At 39.4% G+C, this 20,076-nt stretch overlaps 1 protein-coding gene across 2 annotated transcripts in view; it reads right to left on the reverse strand.

Moving 5' to 3' along the window:
- Positions 1 to 256: 256 nt before the first annotated feature.
- Positions 257 to 20,076, reverse strand: part of uacab (uveal autoantigen with coiled-coil domains and ankyrin repeats b) — a 40,445-nt gene continuing 20,625 nt past the window's right edge. Inside the window, exons 3-19 of one of the 2 annotated variants that reach the window (XM_088413814.1) lie at positions 19,446 to 19,534; positions 18,580 to 18,644; positions 15,001 to 15,058; positions 14,765 to 14,835; positions 12,612 to 12,718; positions 11,396 to 11,577; positions 10,142 to 10,179; positions 9,719 to 9,772; positions 9,440 to 9,547; positions 8,794 to 8,826; positions 7,312 to 7,401; positions 7,142 to 7,172; positions 6,983 to 7,032; positions 4,094 to 6,784; positions 3,797 to 3,949; positions 3,240 to 3,305; positions 257 to 1,675 (exon numbers count right to left, since the gene is read on the reverse strand). In XM_088413814.1, the coding sequence (XP_088269940.1) occupies positions 1,604 to 1,675; positions 3,240 to 3,305; positions 3,797 to 3,949; positions 4,094 to 6,784; positions 6,983 to 7,032; positions 7,142 to 7,172; positions 7,312 to 7,401; positions 8,794 to 8,826; positions 9,440 to 9,547; positions 9,719 to 9,772; positions 10,142 to 10,179; positions 11,396 to 11,577; positions 12,612 to 12,718; positions 14,765 to 14,835; positions 15,001 to 15,058; positions 18,580 to 18,644; positions 19,446 to 19,534 (3,958 nt within the window). In that variant the 3' untranslated portion in view covers positions 257 to 1,603. The remainder of the gene's footprint in view (positions 1,676 to 3,239; positions 3,306 to 3,796; positions 3,950 to 4,093; positions 6,785 to 6,982; positions 7,033 to 7,141; positions 7,173 to 7,311; positions 7,402 to 8,793; positions 8,827 to 9,439; positions 9,548 to 9,718; positions 9,773 to 10,141; positions 10,180 to 11,395; positions 11,578 to 12,611; positions 12,719 to 14,764; positions 14,836 to 15,000; positions 15,059 to 18,579; positions 18,645 to 19,445; positions 19,535 to 20,076) is intronic. The other variant, XM_088413815.1, reaches the window with a different exon arrangement.

The following is a 20,076-nucleotide window of genomic DNA, read 5'->3' on the forward strand; positions in this document are numbered from 1 at the left end:
CTATGGTAAAACAAAAACGATTTGGGGGTACACAAGGCAAATAATGTTGTGACCCACAAGTCTAGAGTGTCCCTGCATGGATGGGTTCCATATGCAATAGAAAATGGTTGGATGTAATTGACAAAATAATGAATCACAAATTTGATTTTTCCCACATATTTGCTTAAAGGTTAATAGTTCAAAAGATAACTCCTGGTAACCAAAGGAGCTAGCGTACCAATTAAAAGTAAACAAACAAACAAACACAGAGTTTCTATTGTTAGGCACGTTTATTGATTTAGTATTTATGAATCACAAACACAAATACAGTATTTGTATTATTAACAGATTTACCAGTCTTGGTTGACTAAAATTTCATCCTAAAAATGTGAAGAAATTGATCCAAAGTATAAAAACAGAGTGAGTAATTGTTAAGAGCGTTAAGCTCACAGGAAAAGACAGGAGTGCTTCAAATAACACATTTTAGGAGGTTAACTCATTGTTTCTTTTAATGGATTTCGTGACATTCTATGAGAAAGTCAACCTAAAAAATTCATGTTGCCCAACATTTGTGTTGTGCCTTTCTACTTCCAGACCTGCTGAACGTTGCGACTGTCACACTTAGGTACAGTCATCAAAGTAGTACAAAGCAATGAAAAAGTCAGTGAAAAGGCACAAGAGACTTGCTCAACAATCACAACACACAACACCGATTGGGGGCACACGCGGCCGCTTCGGGGGGGGGAGCCCCAAGAGTTGTCACCTTTCATTAGTGAAATGACGAATTTTCAAGTTTCTCATTTGAGCAGCTTCCGAAGACAACTAGCGTCCGTCCCCCGCTCACACACTGAAGTCAACATTCTATTAACTTGGCCTGCCAAGTCTGACCACTAGAGGACACTCGGGTTCCAAAAAGGAGATGACCAGCCACCGCAATAACACAGCAATAGAGCTCCCTTCTCACACACGCTCACCTTCACGACTCAAATCCGCCATTAGCCACAACGGCAAAAAAACAAAAACAAACAACAAACACATTACAATTGTTAAATGAGCCCAGTAGTCAACCTACAGCAAGGGTTTCAAGTTTGGCTGACGTCTTCGGTGTTCTAATGCCTGAAAGGGCATGAAACGGCCAACCAAAATTGCTTTTGAGAAATGCCAAATGGGTGACTGTAATCATTTCACTTGTCCTATCTTTTTTCGAGTACCAATATGGCTGAAAATGAAAACCTCCAACACTTTTAACAGTGTTAACTACTCTGACACAACATGTTATCGCTGAGGTGTCCCTTCAGCGCTGGTCAAGAAGAAAAAAGCAGGTACTGAGATCCTAAGCACACATCTGCCACCTTTTCTCTGACTATGTGTCGAGTCGAAACAGTCCAACATTTAATCACTGTGGGTGCACCCCTCTTAAGGGTACTATTTAAATGTTATAGTTGTTCAGCCACAACATTCAGAATGACTTGAGAGCAGGTGTGGATCTATAGTGAACGTATACGAGGATTTACAATAGTCCATTTGAAGAGCTATCATTGGCAGTGTGAGGCGCGGTGGTGTGAGAATTGGTGGTGAATTTGAGTCCGCAGGTAGAAGCATCACATTAAGCTTGAAGAAAGCTTTAACACACAAACTCTTGTCTCATGCGGATGATCTGGAGCAAGGCGGCTTGGACGTCCTCATCCATGTGGCCCTGCAAAGATCAAGAATACACTTGACGATTGAGAATACTTTTTACATCCTGTATCATAAGCAGCCTCTTATTTTCTGCCCCAAAATGCAAAAGGCCTTTGCATAATTGCTCAATTGACTTGGTTTCCCGCTATCTAAAATATTGACATCAAAGTAAATAAATACATCAGTTATCACCCTTCTAGATGAAAGCTAGACCTGCATTGATAGAAACAAAAGTCTTTGTCACAGTAATTCTGTTTGCGTTACAGTCTCAGGATCATGTACTTGCAATTACAATCTTTTGCGGGAGAAATTGAACTTGTCACTGATGTTTTTGAGTCAACCAGCTCACACTCACGCAGCCAAGCAAGGAGTGACATGAGTGACGGAGCCGCACAAACCGTGCTTTACCTCTCCTCTAGAACTGAAGCCGGGAAGATGTTTTGTTCTTTTCAGGTGTATTAAACAAGTGACATCATCTGAAAGAATGCCTTTGAAATGAAAACATTTATCTTGATCTCATTTTTACGATCGTCAAGAAAATGAATAGTTATTTGACTGCAAAGGCTGCGTCACATTTCAGGTTTGAACCTTAGAATTTTCGCTCATAGGTAGGGTCGCCATTATCGAATCTTTTTAAGATCGATTATCCTATCAATTATGCCGTAAAATATTATTACTATTTTTATGATATGAATATTTACAGTTAGCAATCACAATTAGCATTGGCGTGCAGGCGATTACCATTTAAGGTCAACAAACACTAACTACCATTCAGTTCACACACATAATGTTATACATATACATTACACAGCGTCACTTACAGACAATGCTTAAACAATATACCATGTGTAAACTTGAGCATTCCAGCTGTTGTCGACTACAAGGTCAGTAACATCCTGTTCTTCTTGACGAGCAGACTGGGCACCTTTTGTGCTTGACTGCCCCCTATTGGTGGAAATTTGAACATCTAAAACAGTCACTATCCATTTTTTGTAGTGGCAGGTTTTATTCTTGGATAATATAGCCCTAGTGCTTTTTGCTAAGTTCTTTCCTTTGTCTTGGGAAACTCCACGTGCTAATGTCTTTGACAGAAGCCCGCTAACTACTAAATCAGTAAGTGTTTTGAGCACACACATTGTATTGTAGAGGTTTTCGTTTTCCAGCCATTGGGTCACTAGATAGTGCACCAAGACAAGCAATTGAGCCATATGACAAGACGCTCTTTGCATCCCCCACACCCCAAACACACACACTCACCCCCAGCCTGTATGGTCACTACAACTGACTGACAAGGAGTCCCGGAAGAAACATGCCAAGTAAGCTGGGTGTGGTTCCAACCAACCAAAATCAGGTCATTCAAGATCAGGCCAGATCAAGGACAAGCGTGACCGGATATATATTCAGGTGCAAAAGCACATCATGCAATAAAGAGAGGGCTTGGACAACACCAAACACACACTCAATTGAAAAGACTGAATAATGAAAATGGTGACTAAAAGCTGTGTTATATTCATATATTGTTTAGGTTTGTCACTGAAACAAATGTTTAATCAAGTATATTTAACTTAATGACCACTAACCTGCGCTGCACTGAGGAGGTGTGTCCGATAAATGGAAACCACCTCTCTGTGTTGCCTCTCAGCATCCTAATGGAAAAGAGAAAACACAAAATGAATACTTCAACTTTACTTCGACCCTTTTTGTGTATAACAAGGGTGCTCACAGCCCACACTTTTTCAGAATGTGAGCTTCTTATAAAGGCCCAAGTCCAAAATGATCCTTCATTATTTATTTCGTTAATTAGAACAAATAAAAAAATATACCGGTATATAGAGCTAGAATTATTTGGATGTACAATATACGTATCTTGGTGTAGTTTGCATAACTGCAGGAAGCCAAATGCTTATATTTGTGATGAGGTATGTAATGGATCCATGATTGGCTGCTTTGTATGCCAATCAAGTGACAAATGTCACAGTAGATGATAGGTGGGAGTTCTTCAACTCTATCGATAGCATAAAACTTTGGCAGTGATTCTGATAATGCCACTACCATTGCAGACACTTCCTTCACAAGCTACGATCAAGTATGTCCCGAGACTACATGTGTGTCTTGTGCGCGATGTGAATCCACTCACAGCCAGCTGTTGCTGTAGGTTCTTGATCTGGGCTTGAAGGGTGTCAATGTGCTGCATCTGTCTTTTGTTCGGGGAGTTGCTCGTGTACGCCAGCTGGGACAAACCATTCAGTGCTTGCTTCAGACGCTCCACGTCGGTCAGCAACTCTGTGATCTGGCCCAAGCGAAGCATTATGAAACCACGCAGCAGAACAAAGGACAAAATATATGCGGGTCAAATGAACCGCTTTCAAATGTAGGCATATAAGAATCACTAGAGGAAATTCCCCCAATCATTGATAATAAATTGAACGGTTACCTTCTTGTCTTTGGCTTCAGTCAGCTGAGACGATGTCTGAATCCTTCTTTGAAGATCCCCGATGGTGCTGAGTGACTCATCATAGCGTTCTTTCAGCTCCCGGATTTCTCGTTCAATGGCCCGTCTCTTCTCATGAACAGCATCCATCTCCTTCCTGGCCTTGCTCTCGCCCTCCCTTGCCTGAGTGGCCTCCCTGTGGACCGCTTTACACTCTTCTGTTAAACTCGACAGTTTGTTGGTCAAGTTGGCAGCTTCCTCCTCGAGATGCTGCTTCTCCTTATTCATTTGGGTCATATGAGCTTCTTTGACACGAAGCTCCTCAAGAGCTTGAGTGGCTTGAAGGAGTTCACACTGCAGGGCTGAAACATCCTCTGTCCTTTGGCTGCTGTTCTCTTCCTCTTCTTGGAGTGCCCTCCGAAGCCGCGTGACTTCAGCCTCCAGGGCTTCACTGGCCTTGGTGTGGTCCTGCAACAGAGAAGCCTGTTCTCCGCAGAGTTCCTGAACTTCCTTCTGCAGAGCGCAAACCTTCTGCGCTTCCACCTGCTGAGCCTCTCGTGCTTTCTTGCAATCCGCCTGGGCTTGCTGCATGGCGTCATGAAGGGCCTTGAGCTCGGCGTCGTAGGTTGCAATTCTTGTCAGCTCCGATTTTAGACGGTCCTGGAGATTGTGGATTTGAGTTTGGCACAGTGCATTCTGGTTTTCAAGCTCAGCTTTCTGAAGGGTTACCTCATCGTGCTTCTCCTCTAGACTGGTTAGCTTGAGAGCCATTGCCTCATAGCGGCCCTTGAACTCCTCTTCATATCCCTTGTGCTTCTCACCGCTGACAAGAGCAGTGTCAAGTCTTTGTTGAACAGATTCAATCTCAACTTTCAGTTTCTCTTTCTCCAGTTTGTTATTCTCTCTCTCAGACTTCTCTTTGTTATACTTCTCCTCCATTTCCAACAGTTTAGCCTTCAACTCCTTTACTTGGGTATTGTAGAAGTTTTCTTTTTCCTCAACGGCTGCCAGTGGGACAAACTTGTCCTGAATAGCCCCCATAATGGTATCAAGCTCTCTCTTTTGCGCTTCCAATTCTGCGGTCAGTTTCGAGTTTTCTTCCTGGGCCAGCGCGTGCATTGCTGAGAGTTGGTTTGCTCTCTTCTCTGCCTGCACCACAGCATCAGCCATCTTTTCGGTGACACATTTGTGATCCTTTATGCTCATGTAGTTGTTTTTCATCTCCGACTGAACCTTTTCTAACCTTTCCTGTAACTTGGCGTTTCCTTCTTTCACGTTCTTTAATTCCTCTCCACATTCTTTTCCGACGGACTCCAAATCTGAGTTCTCAGCCTTGACGCTCTCTATAATGGAGGTTAACTCTATCCTCAGTTGTTCATACTGTTTTCTCGGCACGTAGTCTCCCTCAAGGCTCTGTTTCAAAGTTTGGCTTTGTGCTGTCAGCTGTGCACACTGCTCGTCTCTGTCTTCACACCTTGACTGTAAAAGTTCAAATTTCTTCATCTCCTCATCATTCTGAGTCTTCAAGGCTTCTATTTCCCTCTGCTGTTTCTCATTGGTACTTTGCAGATTGTTAATATTCTCCTGAAGCAACGCCCTCTCGTTTTGAAGTAGTTGAACTTGTGCCTCCGCTTTGCCAAAACGTTCGCTGGCTTCTACAAGTTTGTCCTCAAGCTCCTCCACAGCCGACACCATTGTGATTCGAGTTTCCTCGTGTTCCTTGATGGGAATGAAGTCGGCCTCAAGCCTGCTATTCAGCTCCTCCAGCTTCTCTTGCAGTATTTCCCGTTCTTCTTCACTCTCCTCCATCTCGTGAATAAGTGCCTGGCTTTTTGCAGTTACATCATGTAGTTTTCTTTTCAGCGACATGTTCTGCTCTTCCAGGGCAGCCTGAATTCGTTGTTGTTCCTCAGCGGGCACGGCCCCCGCTCTCTCCTGGGCCGGGTTATCTAGCTTCCGATGGAGCTCCGCCACCTCCTCGAGGACACGATCGTAGTCGTCCCTCAGCTCAGCAAGCTGCCTTTCCTTTTCGTCTACTGCGTTGGTCAGTAGGTTTTTCATGTTGTCAAATTTTTCTGCCGGTACCATGTTGCCCTGTTTGGCCTGAGCACATTTCAGTTGGGTCTCCATCGCAAGGATAGTTTCTGAAAGCTCATCTCTCTCTGCGGTCACAGCTCCGAGCGCTTCATTTAACCGTTCCGCTTCAGTAGCCAGCTGGCTTTCACTGTTCTTGTACTCCTCCAGTGCCTTCTCACTCTGTTTAAGACGATTACGAACCCGGCCCACCTCAGCCGAAGCTCCCTCATACTTGGCTTTGATATCCTGAAGCTGAGCACGGAGCTCTTCCGTAGCCTGGCCTCCTAAATGTTCCTTCACTGCAACGACATGGGCCTGCAGCTGTTTAACCTTGCATTCTGAATCAAGCATCCTCTTCTGGACGTCCCCCAATGCATCCTCCAGTTCTTGAACTTGCTGGTCAGCTTGTTTCTGAATAAAATCTCGGTTCTGAGCTAGTTCTAGATACTCTCGATTTTTTCGGCTCAAGGCCGAGTGAAGTCGCGTCCTCTCCTCCTCGGTCGCTTGTTGTTTTCGTCTGAGCATCTCAAGCTCATGTCGGAGACCATCAAGCTCACCAGGGAGGCTCTTTTCTAATGGTCTGGACAGTGAACGGGAAATTGCTGGAGTCTGGAGTTTCTGCCAGGAGAAATGATATTTTCATGACTGGAAGTAAGACAAACTACCAAGGCAATCACCGGATTTATCAGTTGTAAGTAGCAGATTGGTAGTTGTTTTTCAAAATGATCTTCTGACAATAAATTCTCATAACTAGACGCTAATTGCAGCCACAACCCTGACGTTACATCGACAGTTGTTTAACTAAGGTCATGTTACCTGATCCGAATCCAGGCTATACGCTTGTTTGAGCAAGATGTTCTCTTTTCCTGTAAAAGAGTGCAAATAGTTAACATATTAACACAAAAAAAGCAAGTGGGGAAAAAAAGTCAATAAACATATTTGTCTGTAACAACTTATTATAAAATATGAGTCAACCTTTGATCACTGACTGTCCAGAGTAGTCCCCCTGCCAACAAGAAGAACAATACATTTTGAATTTGTGAAAGCTTAAAAAAAAAAACCTCTATAAATATTACAGCTAAGTAAAACACACTTCAACAAATTGCTATAAACAGATAGCAAATGATCTGTATACATTCACAGACCATAGTGCTTTTGAGCTGGACCTTCACAGTCTCCAAGCCTCGTGACCCTTCTCGTTCGTTGGCACTAAGTAACACCCTTAATTGCTCCTTCTGATACAATGAAAAGAACAACAAAAAAAGAACAAATAAGTTTAACAGCCACCATTTCCAGATTACCATTGAGTTTTGCATGGGTTATTGCAAATTAATTAAACAATCTTCAGCATCATTTAAAACTGCTGACTTTGGCTGCCAACACAATAACCCAAATAGAACTGGCTGCAGTCTTCACTTAATGCAGCTACTGGTGCTGACATCACCCGAGTCACTGGCAGAAGTGTGTACAGCACGTCTAACACGATTATCGACCAAGTATTTTTTCCTCCTTTTCAACCTATTTGGGCCTCGTGATCCATGATTTTTTTTCAGCTTTTTAGTGCTCTAATAGTCATAAACCTGAGTATGATGGATGAGACCATACAGAATGTTTGTACATCTCAAAATATGGGCAATAACGATGAGGAAAAAGTCTCGCTGCCCATAAGTTGAATGGGTCAGTGATGCACAGAATGATCTTACTTTTTATATATATTTATTTATTTATTTATTTTTAAATCACACGCTTCGCTATTTTATCCATTGCTACGTGTGAAATTTGTAACATGGTTATGCGTTGTTTTAAAACACACAATATATGTGTTCCAATACTACTGTATATTCTATAGGCTTGATGACGCATAAGACATACGTAGTTACGTCTCACAGACACAAAAATGGATTTCTCGCAAGTGTGCTATGAGGCAGTAACTGCATTTGTGTCTCCCACCTTTGCTCCTTCCCACAACAAAATGATTGTCATTGGCTGGCTTTGGCTGTTGATCAATGCCAAACTTAAAAGGAGGCATGCAGTTGGTTGGTCTAATGATTCTAATATTTACATGCAGCACACAAATTCAAATCAACATGAGTGATGTCATCCCAATTTTAAATATTATTAACTTGAATGTTCATAGTTTGATGACAGTACAAAAATGATATATCTCCTAGTTGCCCTTTAGCACGTTGGCAGCCAGTTACCATAATGCATGTTACGAACCATTGCTGAGGCTACTGGCTTCATTTTTTTACACGCCTGAAAACATATCCTGCAACATTGTATTTTCCTCATTCAAACTCTCTTCAGCCCAATGTGTGTGTTGGGTGGTTGTGATTGTGTTAACCACATGAAACATTTTAGTTATCTGGTCGTGTGCTTGATTAATATAAGAGTGACGGTACTTTTTTTTTTTTTTAATGAAATGTGCTGGACAATTCACCACATTCCAATTAAAATATAAATGAATTACAACAAAAAAACAATCTTTTGCTCTACAAGAAGAAAATGACCTTGAATAAGCACACACATTCCTTTGGAAATCTTATCAAAATTTCCTCCTTGCATGTTCAAATATGTTAAAAGAAAAATCCTTAGTTAACCAATGGTCATTTTTGTTTACTGCGTACCTCTTTGTGGCAGTCTTCTACTGTCTTCTTTTCCTGTGGAAAGAAAAAGGATTAATGGATTGTCCTATCCAAATGGCTAAAATTATAGCTTGAAGTAATCTTCTCCATAAAATGAAATGAATACTAAAATGAAAGTTTCTAGCTGTCAGAGTAAGATATAATGAAAAGCTAAAAAAGAAAAAAAAAAAAGAAAAAACAACAACAGCAGCAAAAAAGCTTATTGAGACTACTCAATTTCTTCTCACAATGAACAATCACACCAAACTACAAAAAAGGTTTCAACAAACGCCCGTAGTGTCCTCAGTTCTCAAACAATTTGTGGTTGTTGTTCAAAAGGAAGGTGATGTAACACTTGTGTACACAAGCCCCAGTCTAAACATTGTTGGAATGTGTTTCAGGCATCAAATTCAAATTAAAAGAATAATGGAGGAAAAAAGGTCCTGCAGTTAAAAACATTGTAATTGAAGTGCATTCACATGAAAACATGTTGAAAAGAATTTGCAAATGATTGACTTCCATTTAAATGCTTTACTCAATGTCTCAACTTCACTAGAATTAGGGGGTGTACAGTCATTACGATATTTATGATTTTAGTTTTGAAAACGCTGCCCTACAATCCAATGTGTTTGTTATGAACAGCAATTACCTGTGTGAGCTGTTGTTGTAACAAAGTGACCTTTTCTAACAGATTCCTCTGTTCCAAATGGGACTTCCTTAGACTTTCCTGCAAGGACTCGTTCTGCCTCTCCAGGTCCTAAAATATTAAGCCAGAAATAAAAAACATTCAGAGCAACTTAATCCTAATCAAATATTGTCCACAAAAACCGTACAGGAAAATGATCACAATGTTAGACACAACAGAAGATATATTCATTTTCAGCACAATCTGTCAAGGCATGAATGAATGGGAAAAAAATTTGCTTACCAGTATAAAATGATCCCTTCTGTTAGCTTCCATTGTGTCTGAGCGCTCCACCGACTGATGATGAGAAAGACAATTTGTTTTTCTTAAGTTGAAAAGACTGCTAGATTTATGTATAAAATGTTTCAAAATTCAGCTTCAAGACTATTTGAAATGTGAAGCGATTGCAAAAAGGTTGCAAACAACTATGCAACAAATCAAAACCAAATTTATACAAGTAATGGCTACTTAAATGACGGGTAATTTGGTTGCAGTTCAAAAGCGATTTGAAAATAGTGGGAGTGATGATGTTAAGAATACTTGTAGCCTGAAAGGAGAAAAAAAGTGGGGAAAGCTTGGAAGAACTTTATAAATGTGTATTATAGGTACAAATCATGAGTGAGATGCATTCAATTTTTGAAGGCAATTTTTTGAAGACCACATTACCTGTCTCCTCCACTGTTCTACTTTTGCTGCCTCTTTTTCTGGAAGGAATGACAATAAAAAAAATTGAAAAACAATGTAAGTGTTCATCATCACAATATCAAATCACTATGATGCAATAGCATGACAAGCAACACACTAATGTTAGCACTCATACTCAAGATCATGCTTATGTTGCATTTCTATAAAAGATTCCAAAACAAATATCATCAACCTCTGTTTTAGTTTTTATTTTAATTTAAGTTTGTTTAGAAATGCCTTAAGTCTAACAAAGGCTGCTTGGAATTTGATTATTGGTTTTGATGGAAAAGATGTACCATATTTCTCAGTGTACAAGTTGAGTTTTTTGAACGCGAAATAAGTAATATGTCATTTACAAGGCTTAAAATAATTATATACTGTATACCTCTAATTCAATATAGTATGCATCCATTTTAGCATGTTTGTTTTTTTAACATGTTTTCAAGTGCACTTTCATCAAGCACCGCTTAATTGCCTCTGTTGTCAACAATGACGCTGTGGGGATAATTTACAGAACAAGCCAGCATCGAAGTCAGCAGGTGAGGGAAGAAACAGCGAAGGGCAACCTTCCCCATTCTGATCTCACAATAGTCATCACTTGGGTAAAGAACGTCCCAAGTAAGATGATGAGCAAATCATCTCCGAAGACCTCCATTTCTAACATTTGGACGGGTCTGAAGACAACTACCTGTGGAAGAGTAACAAGGATGTTTGCACTAATGACAAGCAGGAAGGAGAGGACGTCCGGGATTCAAATGGGGGGGGCTATTTAGCGTGTCAGATCGTGATGAGGACTTTGAGGGCTTTTAGATGAATTCACATTTAACTGTGTCAAAAAATAAAGCATTGTGAAACTTCAAATCGTTTTATTGTTGCAGTTGCTCACTGCCTCACACTTGTCTTGGTTCCACTGCATCCCTTCCGTGAAGTACCTTAATTTCGGCATTTCAATAACACACACACCATGTGTTTTAATTGGACAGACACTAACCACTAAAGTCAGGGGTAGACTTATACTCGCAATTTTGTCAAATTCACCCAAGTTAGAAAAAAAAAAAGGGGGGGGGGTCGATTTTTATGCAAGGACGACTTGTACACACAGAAATTCGGTAAATCAAATCAAACCAATAGTTAAAAAAAAACATCAGAAAGAAACCACTGAAAGGGGTATACTTTGAAGGCTTTCTATGTTTCCTATGTCGTGACGGACAACAATGCTTTGGTAAATTTTCACACCTTTGCTGGCTTTCTCAAGGTAGCCTTTGACCAAAGTAACAAGCTGCGAGTTCTTGCTGAGACGAGCGTAGTGGAAAGCATCATGACCCAAGCTGTCCACGTCCTTCACATCAGCACCACCCTTCAACAACACCTCCACTGCGTCTTTACAGCCATACTCGCAACCGAGAATGAGTGCTGTTCTAAGGTTGACAGAGAGAGGGGAAAAAGTGACAATTAACTTAAGATAGTAAGCAATGTACAGTGGAACCCCATGTTACAGCGGCCCCAGCTTACGTTTTTTTTCATGTTGCGATGTGGAATACTGAGTTTTTTCGCACCCTCTTTACAGTATTTTCCCCGCTTTGCGACAAAAACAACTGTCATGACCCTAGGGGTTTGGCTGTATTTGTGTTGTTTTGTCCCCATCTGCAACGTGTCACTACAATGCTGGTCTGCTATTGGTCGGCCTCACTCGTTTCAAAATGGCGGAACGGTAAAACTTTGTTCTATCGTGAGTGGTTGCAAAACTGTATTTATAGTGCATTTTACTGCTTAATTCAAACTTGTATGCCATGGGCCCCAAGATTGCTAGTGATGTTAAAGAGAGAAGTAAGAAGCTGATTTATATGAAAACGATGCTGGAGATAATCAAGAAATACGAAGCTAGCCTAGCCTACGCTACCCTTAGTAGGGAATATGGGCATAAGCACCACTCAAAGGTAAAAAATGCTTTCTATATTTTTAATTTATGATGTTTTCTGATTGGATACATGTATATTATGTATACGTAGCACTTACCATACTATTTTGGTGACAATTTTTAATATGTAAGTACAATTTTGATGTTTTTACCTGGGGTTCTTAACGCATTAGCTATTTAACATAGGTTTGGATTGCCGCCATATGGTGAATTCGCCTTATGAGCCCAACCGCGGAACGGATTCATCTCATAACGTGGGAGCCCACTGTACATGTAAATATACTGCAAAATATATTTAATGTTCATAAAATTTAGCGTGAATGACATTAAACCCCAAAATATATTACCCTTGTTTTTCTATAGTCCATCAGCAATGACAGTACCCTACTGCAAGTATTTGTATTTGTTATTGCTTGACCCACATATCAAGATCCTTTTACTAGCCTATGAGTAAACATGAACATCATTTTGGCACATATTGTTTAACATGCCTGTATGAGCTCAGGCTCTCACTAACTGTCAATTCATTCTTACTTTTTTTGCTTGTCGCGCACAGAGATATCAGCCCCTCGTTCTAAGAGCAGCTGACAGATGCGTGGATGACACATTTGAGTTGCAAGTACCAGAGGAGTCCTTCCGTCCTAAAGAATACAGACATTATATTAATTCACTGACACACATCCAAAACGTGTTGTATAAATGCACAGCAACAATACAGTCTTTCACTTGACAACACAGAGGCCAATTAATTTAAGAAAGCAATATTTCACAAGAACATTTTTGCAATGCTTTGTCCTGTGCCAGTGTGGGAATGCAGATAAACACGTAACATGCATTTGAAGATGCAAATTTTGATTGGTTTTTGTTCTTAACCTAATTTGCATTTCTTATGCATGTTTGACACAAGTGCCTTTTTTCCCCCCATTTGCAGATCTGAAATTATTTTCTGTTTTTATGGTTGTTTTGTGTTTTTTGTTTCTGTTAATTTTTGGCTTACTTTGAGCAATAAAAGTTTGTAGGGATGAGACGAGATCTCCCACATCTTGCGAGATTACTTGCACAGTACGACATCTGTTTTCCCTTTGCTGTTTTTGAGACCTGTTGAGTCATATTTGCAATGAAGTACACAAAAGGGCTGGAGCAAGTACCTCGATTTAAAAAAATTCTCCAGGCATTTTTTTTCTTGCCCCAGGTATCCGATTATTTAGTGTACCCTCTACCCTTGAGAAGAAATAAGTCAAGCCACTCGCAGGAATAATTGTTAATGCTCTGCATCACAGTAAAACATGCTGCTAACTTTAAAATATCCCATAACCTACCAAGTAATATATTAACAGGAGAACCTTGGTGCGCTTTGAAGTTGCTCACAAAAGCTTAGTGTGGCATAACCGTGGACTTGACTCATTCATCTACTGCCGTCATGTCATAGACTGTTACTTAGAAAATAACACAACCTTGTTCTGAAATCAAGTTAAGTCGCACAAAAAAACAACAAATAGGCTAACATTGTATTATATGGCCCTTGTGGCCAGTGTTACAGCAGCGAGAACCCCATTTAGCGTGGGCTAGTGAGAACAGTCTGATTACTTTTCAAAAGACGTTTAATCCTGGAGACTTAAATGACTGCACACTCAGGTGCTGCGCTTAGGCATGACCCAGTTGCATTTCCTACTGATCCTACAGTCTAAATTTTAGGTTTAAAAGTTGATTATCAAAAAGTATATAAAAGTTGATCATTCATAATAAAATGGAAACTGTATGTTGTCTTCTGCGTTATTTTTCATCAAGCATAAAATATATTTTCTATGTTCTATTCAATAGAATTTTCAGTCCAATATGGGAATAACAAAATACTTAATAGCTGCAGCCCTACAACAGATACTTTCAAATCACTTGTTGCGTGACATTTTGGTTTTATCAATTGAAGAAAACGGCGGTAAAATAGTGGTAGGTAAGACAAAGACAATTTGTAAACACAGCAAAGAAAATTATGCCATACACCACAGCTAACACGAGCTGTATGCATTTTGTTATACTATTCAGATAAGGATCTCAGAGGCTGTGAAAAAGTCACTCGTCTTTAAAGCTAGATCGTAAACTATATTGCAACCTGCACAAGAAAAAAAAACATTTTGAAAACTGCTGATTAGGATTAGGCAGTATTTAATATAGCACTAAATCCAGTCTCATGCCCATGGACTTAATCTCTTAAAACAACTCTTCCTGTGGGATTTGTGTCTCGTCCCATCCCTAGCATTGGGTCGAAATGTGTTACATCAACAAAAAAAGTATTCCTTAAAAAAAAAAAAAAATACATGAATGATATTGAATTGTATGTCACTTACCATGTGGTAAGAAACATACAATTAACAATTTAAAATATATGTCACTTTTAAAAAACATTTTTAACAATGAAAAAGCAATGTAAGCTATTAGCATTGATTTGACAGGACAGCATCATGGAAGTGTATACAAGTGTATTATCTGCCTACAACAGATAGTAAAATCCAAATGGTGTTCAATTTTTTTTTTTTTTTTTTTGGTGGGGGGGGGTGTCAACCATGGGCCCTCCACAAAGAGGTCACCACAGTGAGTAACCCGCATGATATAATAAGGGGTAAAACAAAGTGAAAGAGCTAAGGGGAATGGATTTATCCTATAATGGTCAAATTAAGTGTAATTCTTACAAAATCGCTGGCATTAACAGAAGCGCCACTGTCACAGAGAAGCTTCACACTGGATGAGCAGCCAGCCATGACTGTGGAGAAAACAAAATGGTCAAGCAGTCAGCAATACTAGCTACCTACTTAGAAAAACCATGAATATACATTGTTTGATATGAGTTGGCTAAGCTGGTCAACTTGTTTCTATAATGAGATATTTTGTTGAATGCAGTTTGCAGTAAAATTACACAGACCCTTACCAGCATCATGTAAAGCTGTTCTTCCTTGAAGGTCCACGTTTCCAACTGGACAATTATGCTGGAAAGTAAAAAAACAAAGCTTACTACAGTTAAAACACACTACTACATTTGTAAATCATTTTGCAAGTACAGTACAGCGATATACATCTTTGCACTGGACGTTTCCTGCCAAATATGCCACTTTGGTGATTCAGGTCTATACAAATAAAATTTGATATGATTTGATATACAGTATACTTCAGAAGTATATGTACATAACATGCATGTAAAATATGTGGTAATTATTATTATTATTCATAAATGTATTCATCCTTTTTTTTTTTCTTTCCCACTAATCCTCACTAGGTGCACAGGTGTGCCGGAGAGGTGGGGTAGGCCCTTTACTGGTCCCCAGCCAATCGCAGGGCACAAAAAGAGAAACAACCAGTCTCACATCCACTCACATTCACACTAACATACAGTATAGACGCAGGGGTCTCAAACTCCAAGCCTCGAGGGCCGCAAACCTGCATGTTTTCCATACTGCTCTCTTAAACACACCTGATGCAAATGATTAAGATCATTTTCAAGCTCCTGCAAAGCTTGCTGATGAGCTAATAATTTGATTCAGGTGAGTTGAATACAGAAGCATCAAAAACATGCAGGACTGCGGCACTCGAGGACTGGAGTTTGAGACCCCTGATATAGAGTATTCAATAAACCTTCCATTACCACACGTTTTTGAAATGTAGGTGGAAACCTGAATAGCATAACATAAAAATAACAATTATTGCATTTTATAAAAAAACTGAATTATCTAAATTAGAAGAAGAAACATCTATTTCAAGTTCCCATCAATATCTGCAGGTGGCAGTAGTGCGTTAAAAGTAATCTAAATTGCAACCTTTAGCAGCTCTATTTTTTTCCTTTACTTTCAGTGCCTCAAAGACTTACAGAAATTTACAAAAAGCACCAATATAAAATTTTGTGGTGACATTTTTCAACAGCGAGTGAAAAACTAATAAATTCAAAAGTAAAATGACTGTAAAGTATTGTCACCATTTTACATTGGAAAAAATCTCACAGCATATCACCAAGGAAAAATGTCAATATGATTATTGGAATAATTATGCTGTCGTAATTTACTTTACCAACTCAGAGTGAAATCTTGGCCTGATTATTAAAATGATGCATTCATAGAAAGCTATGACGTTCTGAGTCGAAAGACACAGATTTACCGTTCCTTCTGCTTTAGAATTGAAGCACATGTAATTGTTCTTCCTGTCATGTTGCTTGCAAAAAAAATAAATAATAATAATAATGTTTAAATAATTTTGAATAAATTAGGTAGAATCGGATAATTTCTCACTGATTCTATGATTCTATGATCACTGTCAGCACACGAGTGTGCCAACGCACCACGGCAGACATATGATATTGCAAAATAGGCTCAGTCATAATGTCATTAGCACTAATCTCTCTTAATCAAAACTACCAATGGAAAAAATTGCATTCACAAACATGCAAAAGCTCACATACTACTAACACTGTAAATACATGGTGTATTCAAGTTTTGTAGTTGTTGCAAAAAAAATACCAAAAGCATCTATTTTTGATTGATGGTGAAATGCAAGGCAGCCAGCATGCCAAACTAGGGCAAGTGGGGTTATGATATTACGCGTAAGAGATTTCAGTCAACAAATTTAGTCACCACAAGACATACTGTTCCACCGTGGTGAAGAGGACCTGCTATGACATCCATCGGGCCTGAAGAGGCCTAATGTTGCTGGGTAGTTTGCCAGAGAGCACGGGCACTCCCCTATCCCGTGTGCACTATAAAAATCCACTTCTCTCTGGCAACAAGGGCCAAAATTGAGCATCATGCTCCAATGACTATAGGGAAGTGTGTGTGTGTATGTACGTGTGTATGTGTGTGGAGGGGTGGGGGTGGGGGTGGGGGGTGTGTTACAGCATGGGGTGGGGGGGGGGGGGGGGCTATCAAACACGACAATGATGAAGTTAGACTGAGGTGGTTGAGACTGAGATTGTTGGCTTTCGTGCTGCTATGTCTGGAGCAATGACAGAACCCAGAATGGACGGCAGGGCTGTAAGGCTTGTCAACACTTTAGAAATCAACAGGGATGACCTCTGTTAAATCACTGCCATGTGGGAAAAGGAGGTTTAGGAGACAGGGGACTACATTTCTGTGAGAGAACAATACGGCAGCCTCTTTTTCCCAACAAATCAAGTTCATACATACAGGTGGCATCTGCAACAACTGCCAAGAGTATTTTTGCAAGAAGTACTGTGGATTTGAAAGGAAATACGCTCTGGCTGAGATTCCTCAGTGTCAAGAATACACATCATAATATGCATAAAAACAATATGGATGGAATCAGTATGGTAAATCCGGTGCAAAAGCAGCATCAAAAATGTCATTACGAAAACAAAAATGCAAGTATTTATCTTTTTTGTGGTCATGTTAACAGAAGCTGTCTAATTGCACTGCAATAGATTGTGAGTAGTACCTGGTTGCATGTCTTGTAAGAGTACAGGACCAGTCAATAGTTTGGAAACACCTTCAGATTCACATTCTCTCAAAAACCATGAACCCTTTCATTGGGACAATGCTTCACACAGCTTAAAAAAAAAATCACAGTGTGTATGGGAACGATAGCAAAGACATGACATCCCAGCGGTTCATTGCTCACCTACTGTATCTACAGACTCTAGAGGCATTTAGCAACATTTTCAAATGCAACAAGCCAGTGCTGGGCCCATTATCAACAAAGGTAGGTTGTGTTGTACAAATTCTCATGAATTAACGATTTAGTACTGCAGAAATAAACTGATAATATGTGATATATATGTGTGTTACTATTAAAATTACGCTGATTACTATGTATTGTAGGTGTTTGGTGATCATTTTCACTTCTCTGGCACATTTTTTGGACAAGTATCCTAGTCTATGGGATAAACAGTCCCTGTGGTATTTCTTGGTCTGAGAATGAAACCCAGTGGCATATATAGGTTCATTGCAATGCCCACTTCTATGACACTTTTTTATACCATTATCAAATTCTATGGGATCTATAGTGTCAATGGTATTTTCATGTATATTTATATGTTACTAAAGACCTAATCGATGCAAGAGTTAATTTTTTAAGTGTCCTAGACTATAAACAGTTATGCCATAAGTTTAATTGTTTTCGGGGGGAAAAAACTGTAAATTTGACCTATTAACCCTAATAATTAAAATCTCTGGAATGTAAGCCATTGGAGGTAATAAAGAACCATGCACATCATACAGATGAGAAAATACCAAACGCCTTTTGCTGTGCAAAGCTGTTACTGTATGTGGGCAAACAGTAGTTTCGTTGAAGACACTCACATCAATTATATTCTGTTATTAACATTTTTTTGATCACCAAATAAATCCACCAATATTTCTTTACATTGGCAATGGCATCAATTAGAGGATGTTTCCAAACATTACACTTGTACAATAGGTCAATAAGAATATAATACCGACAAAAAACATTATTTTGCAAAGCCATTGTAAGTAATGAGAATCTTAAAATAACAGCAAATGCACTCTACCTGAAGGAGCTTTTGCACACACAATGAATGCCCATTTCTTGAAGCCAGATGAAGAGCATTCTTCCCTACAAATTGATCAGGTGACAAAGACAAAAATATAAACAAACCACAATCCTCAATTGTCTGAGCATCCCTAGTTCTAAAAGCATTTTCGGAGAAAAGGTCATTTACAAACCGATTTGGTAGACTTTGAGAAATTGTGTAAAATGTAAATAAAAACAAAATACAACGATTTGAAAATCTTTCTCAGCCCATATTCAATTGAATACACTACAAAGACAACATATTTAATGTTCAAACTGAATTGTTTTTTTTTCCAAATAATAATTAACTTACAATTTCATGGCTGCAACACGTCCAGCACAAGTTGGGAAAGGGCATGTTTACCACTTCGTTACATTACCTTTCCTTTTAATAACACTCAATAAACGTTCATTCAGTAAACATTCTTGCTTGATGAACTGTGTATTCAATGTGTATTCAATTGAATATGGGTTGACAAGGATTTTCAAATCGTATTTTGTTTTTATTTGCATTTTACACAATTTCCTAACTTCAACCGAATCCGGTTTATAGTTTGCAGAGATAGTGTGTTTAGTGGCAAACTAAGATGTGAAATAAGGGCAGACGTGTAATATAGAAAAAAATAAGTACAGTAGGGTTCCTGTGGCTATGAGGGTATATCAAAACGTTGCAGCGCTAGGTTACTCGTTTATAACACCTTAACCGTCATAGCAACTAATTATGGACAAAGGTGTGAATGGAAAAGAATCTTATGTTGCACTTGTTTGACGGCCAATTGCTGTTCATCCGGGTAGAAACACTGTACAGAAGTAGTATAGTGTTTTCACTGAGCAGGGACTCACCAGTGGCATCAGTTGCAGTGACATCAGCACTGTGTGACAGCAGGAGATTGAGACAGTCCAAGTGTCCTCGTGTTGCAGCCAGATGAAACCTTGAAGATACAGAAATATATGACTGGTAATGAAGCCACAGAAACAAGGAAGACTACCTGAAACTAACTCACTTTTAATATGTGCACACTTTAAATCATCTCCTGAATGTTATTAGGCTTTTGAATGTGTTGTTTTCATTTCATATAAAATTATTCATCAGGAATAGGGATAGGTATTCCAAAACGATAAGGAAATCAAATACACAACAGTGTCTTTGCACGGTAAGCATTTGTGACTCTGCAATGACTTAACCGAAAGCAACAAAGTGACCAATGGCTGCTCAGCAAAGCATTTGTGGTGTGTAAACTGACCTCAGTCCATAACACATCAAGTCACATGAAGCTGTTTGTACACTAACCCCAAGGTATCTGCCAAGGCGACAGCATGGCTGTCACCTCAACACCCATAGGAGTATTAAAAGGAGTGATGATGGCCAAGAGAGACTGCTTCTTAGGGGAGCAATGGAGGGTCCCCACCTCACAGAGTAAACACCTCAGAAGCAGAAACTAGTTTAAGGGTGGGATTCTGGTCATTTGATTCC

This window comes from Hippichthys cyanospilos, chromosome 4 (genome assembly GCF_059441005.1).
Source record: "Hippichthys cyanospilos isolate Australia breed blue-spotted pipefish chromosome 4, RoL_Hcya_1.0, whole genome shotgun sequence".
In the NCBI taxonomy this organism is placed as follows: domain Eukaryota; kingdom Metazoa; phylum Chordata; class Actinopteri; order Syngnathiformes; family Syngnathidae; genus Hippichthys; species Hippichthys cyanospilos.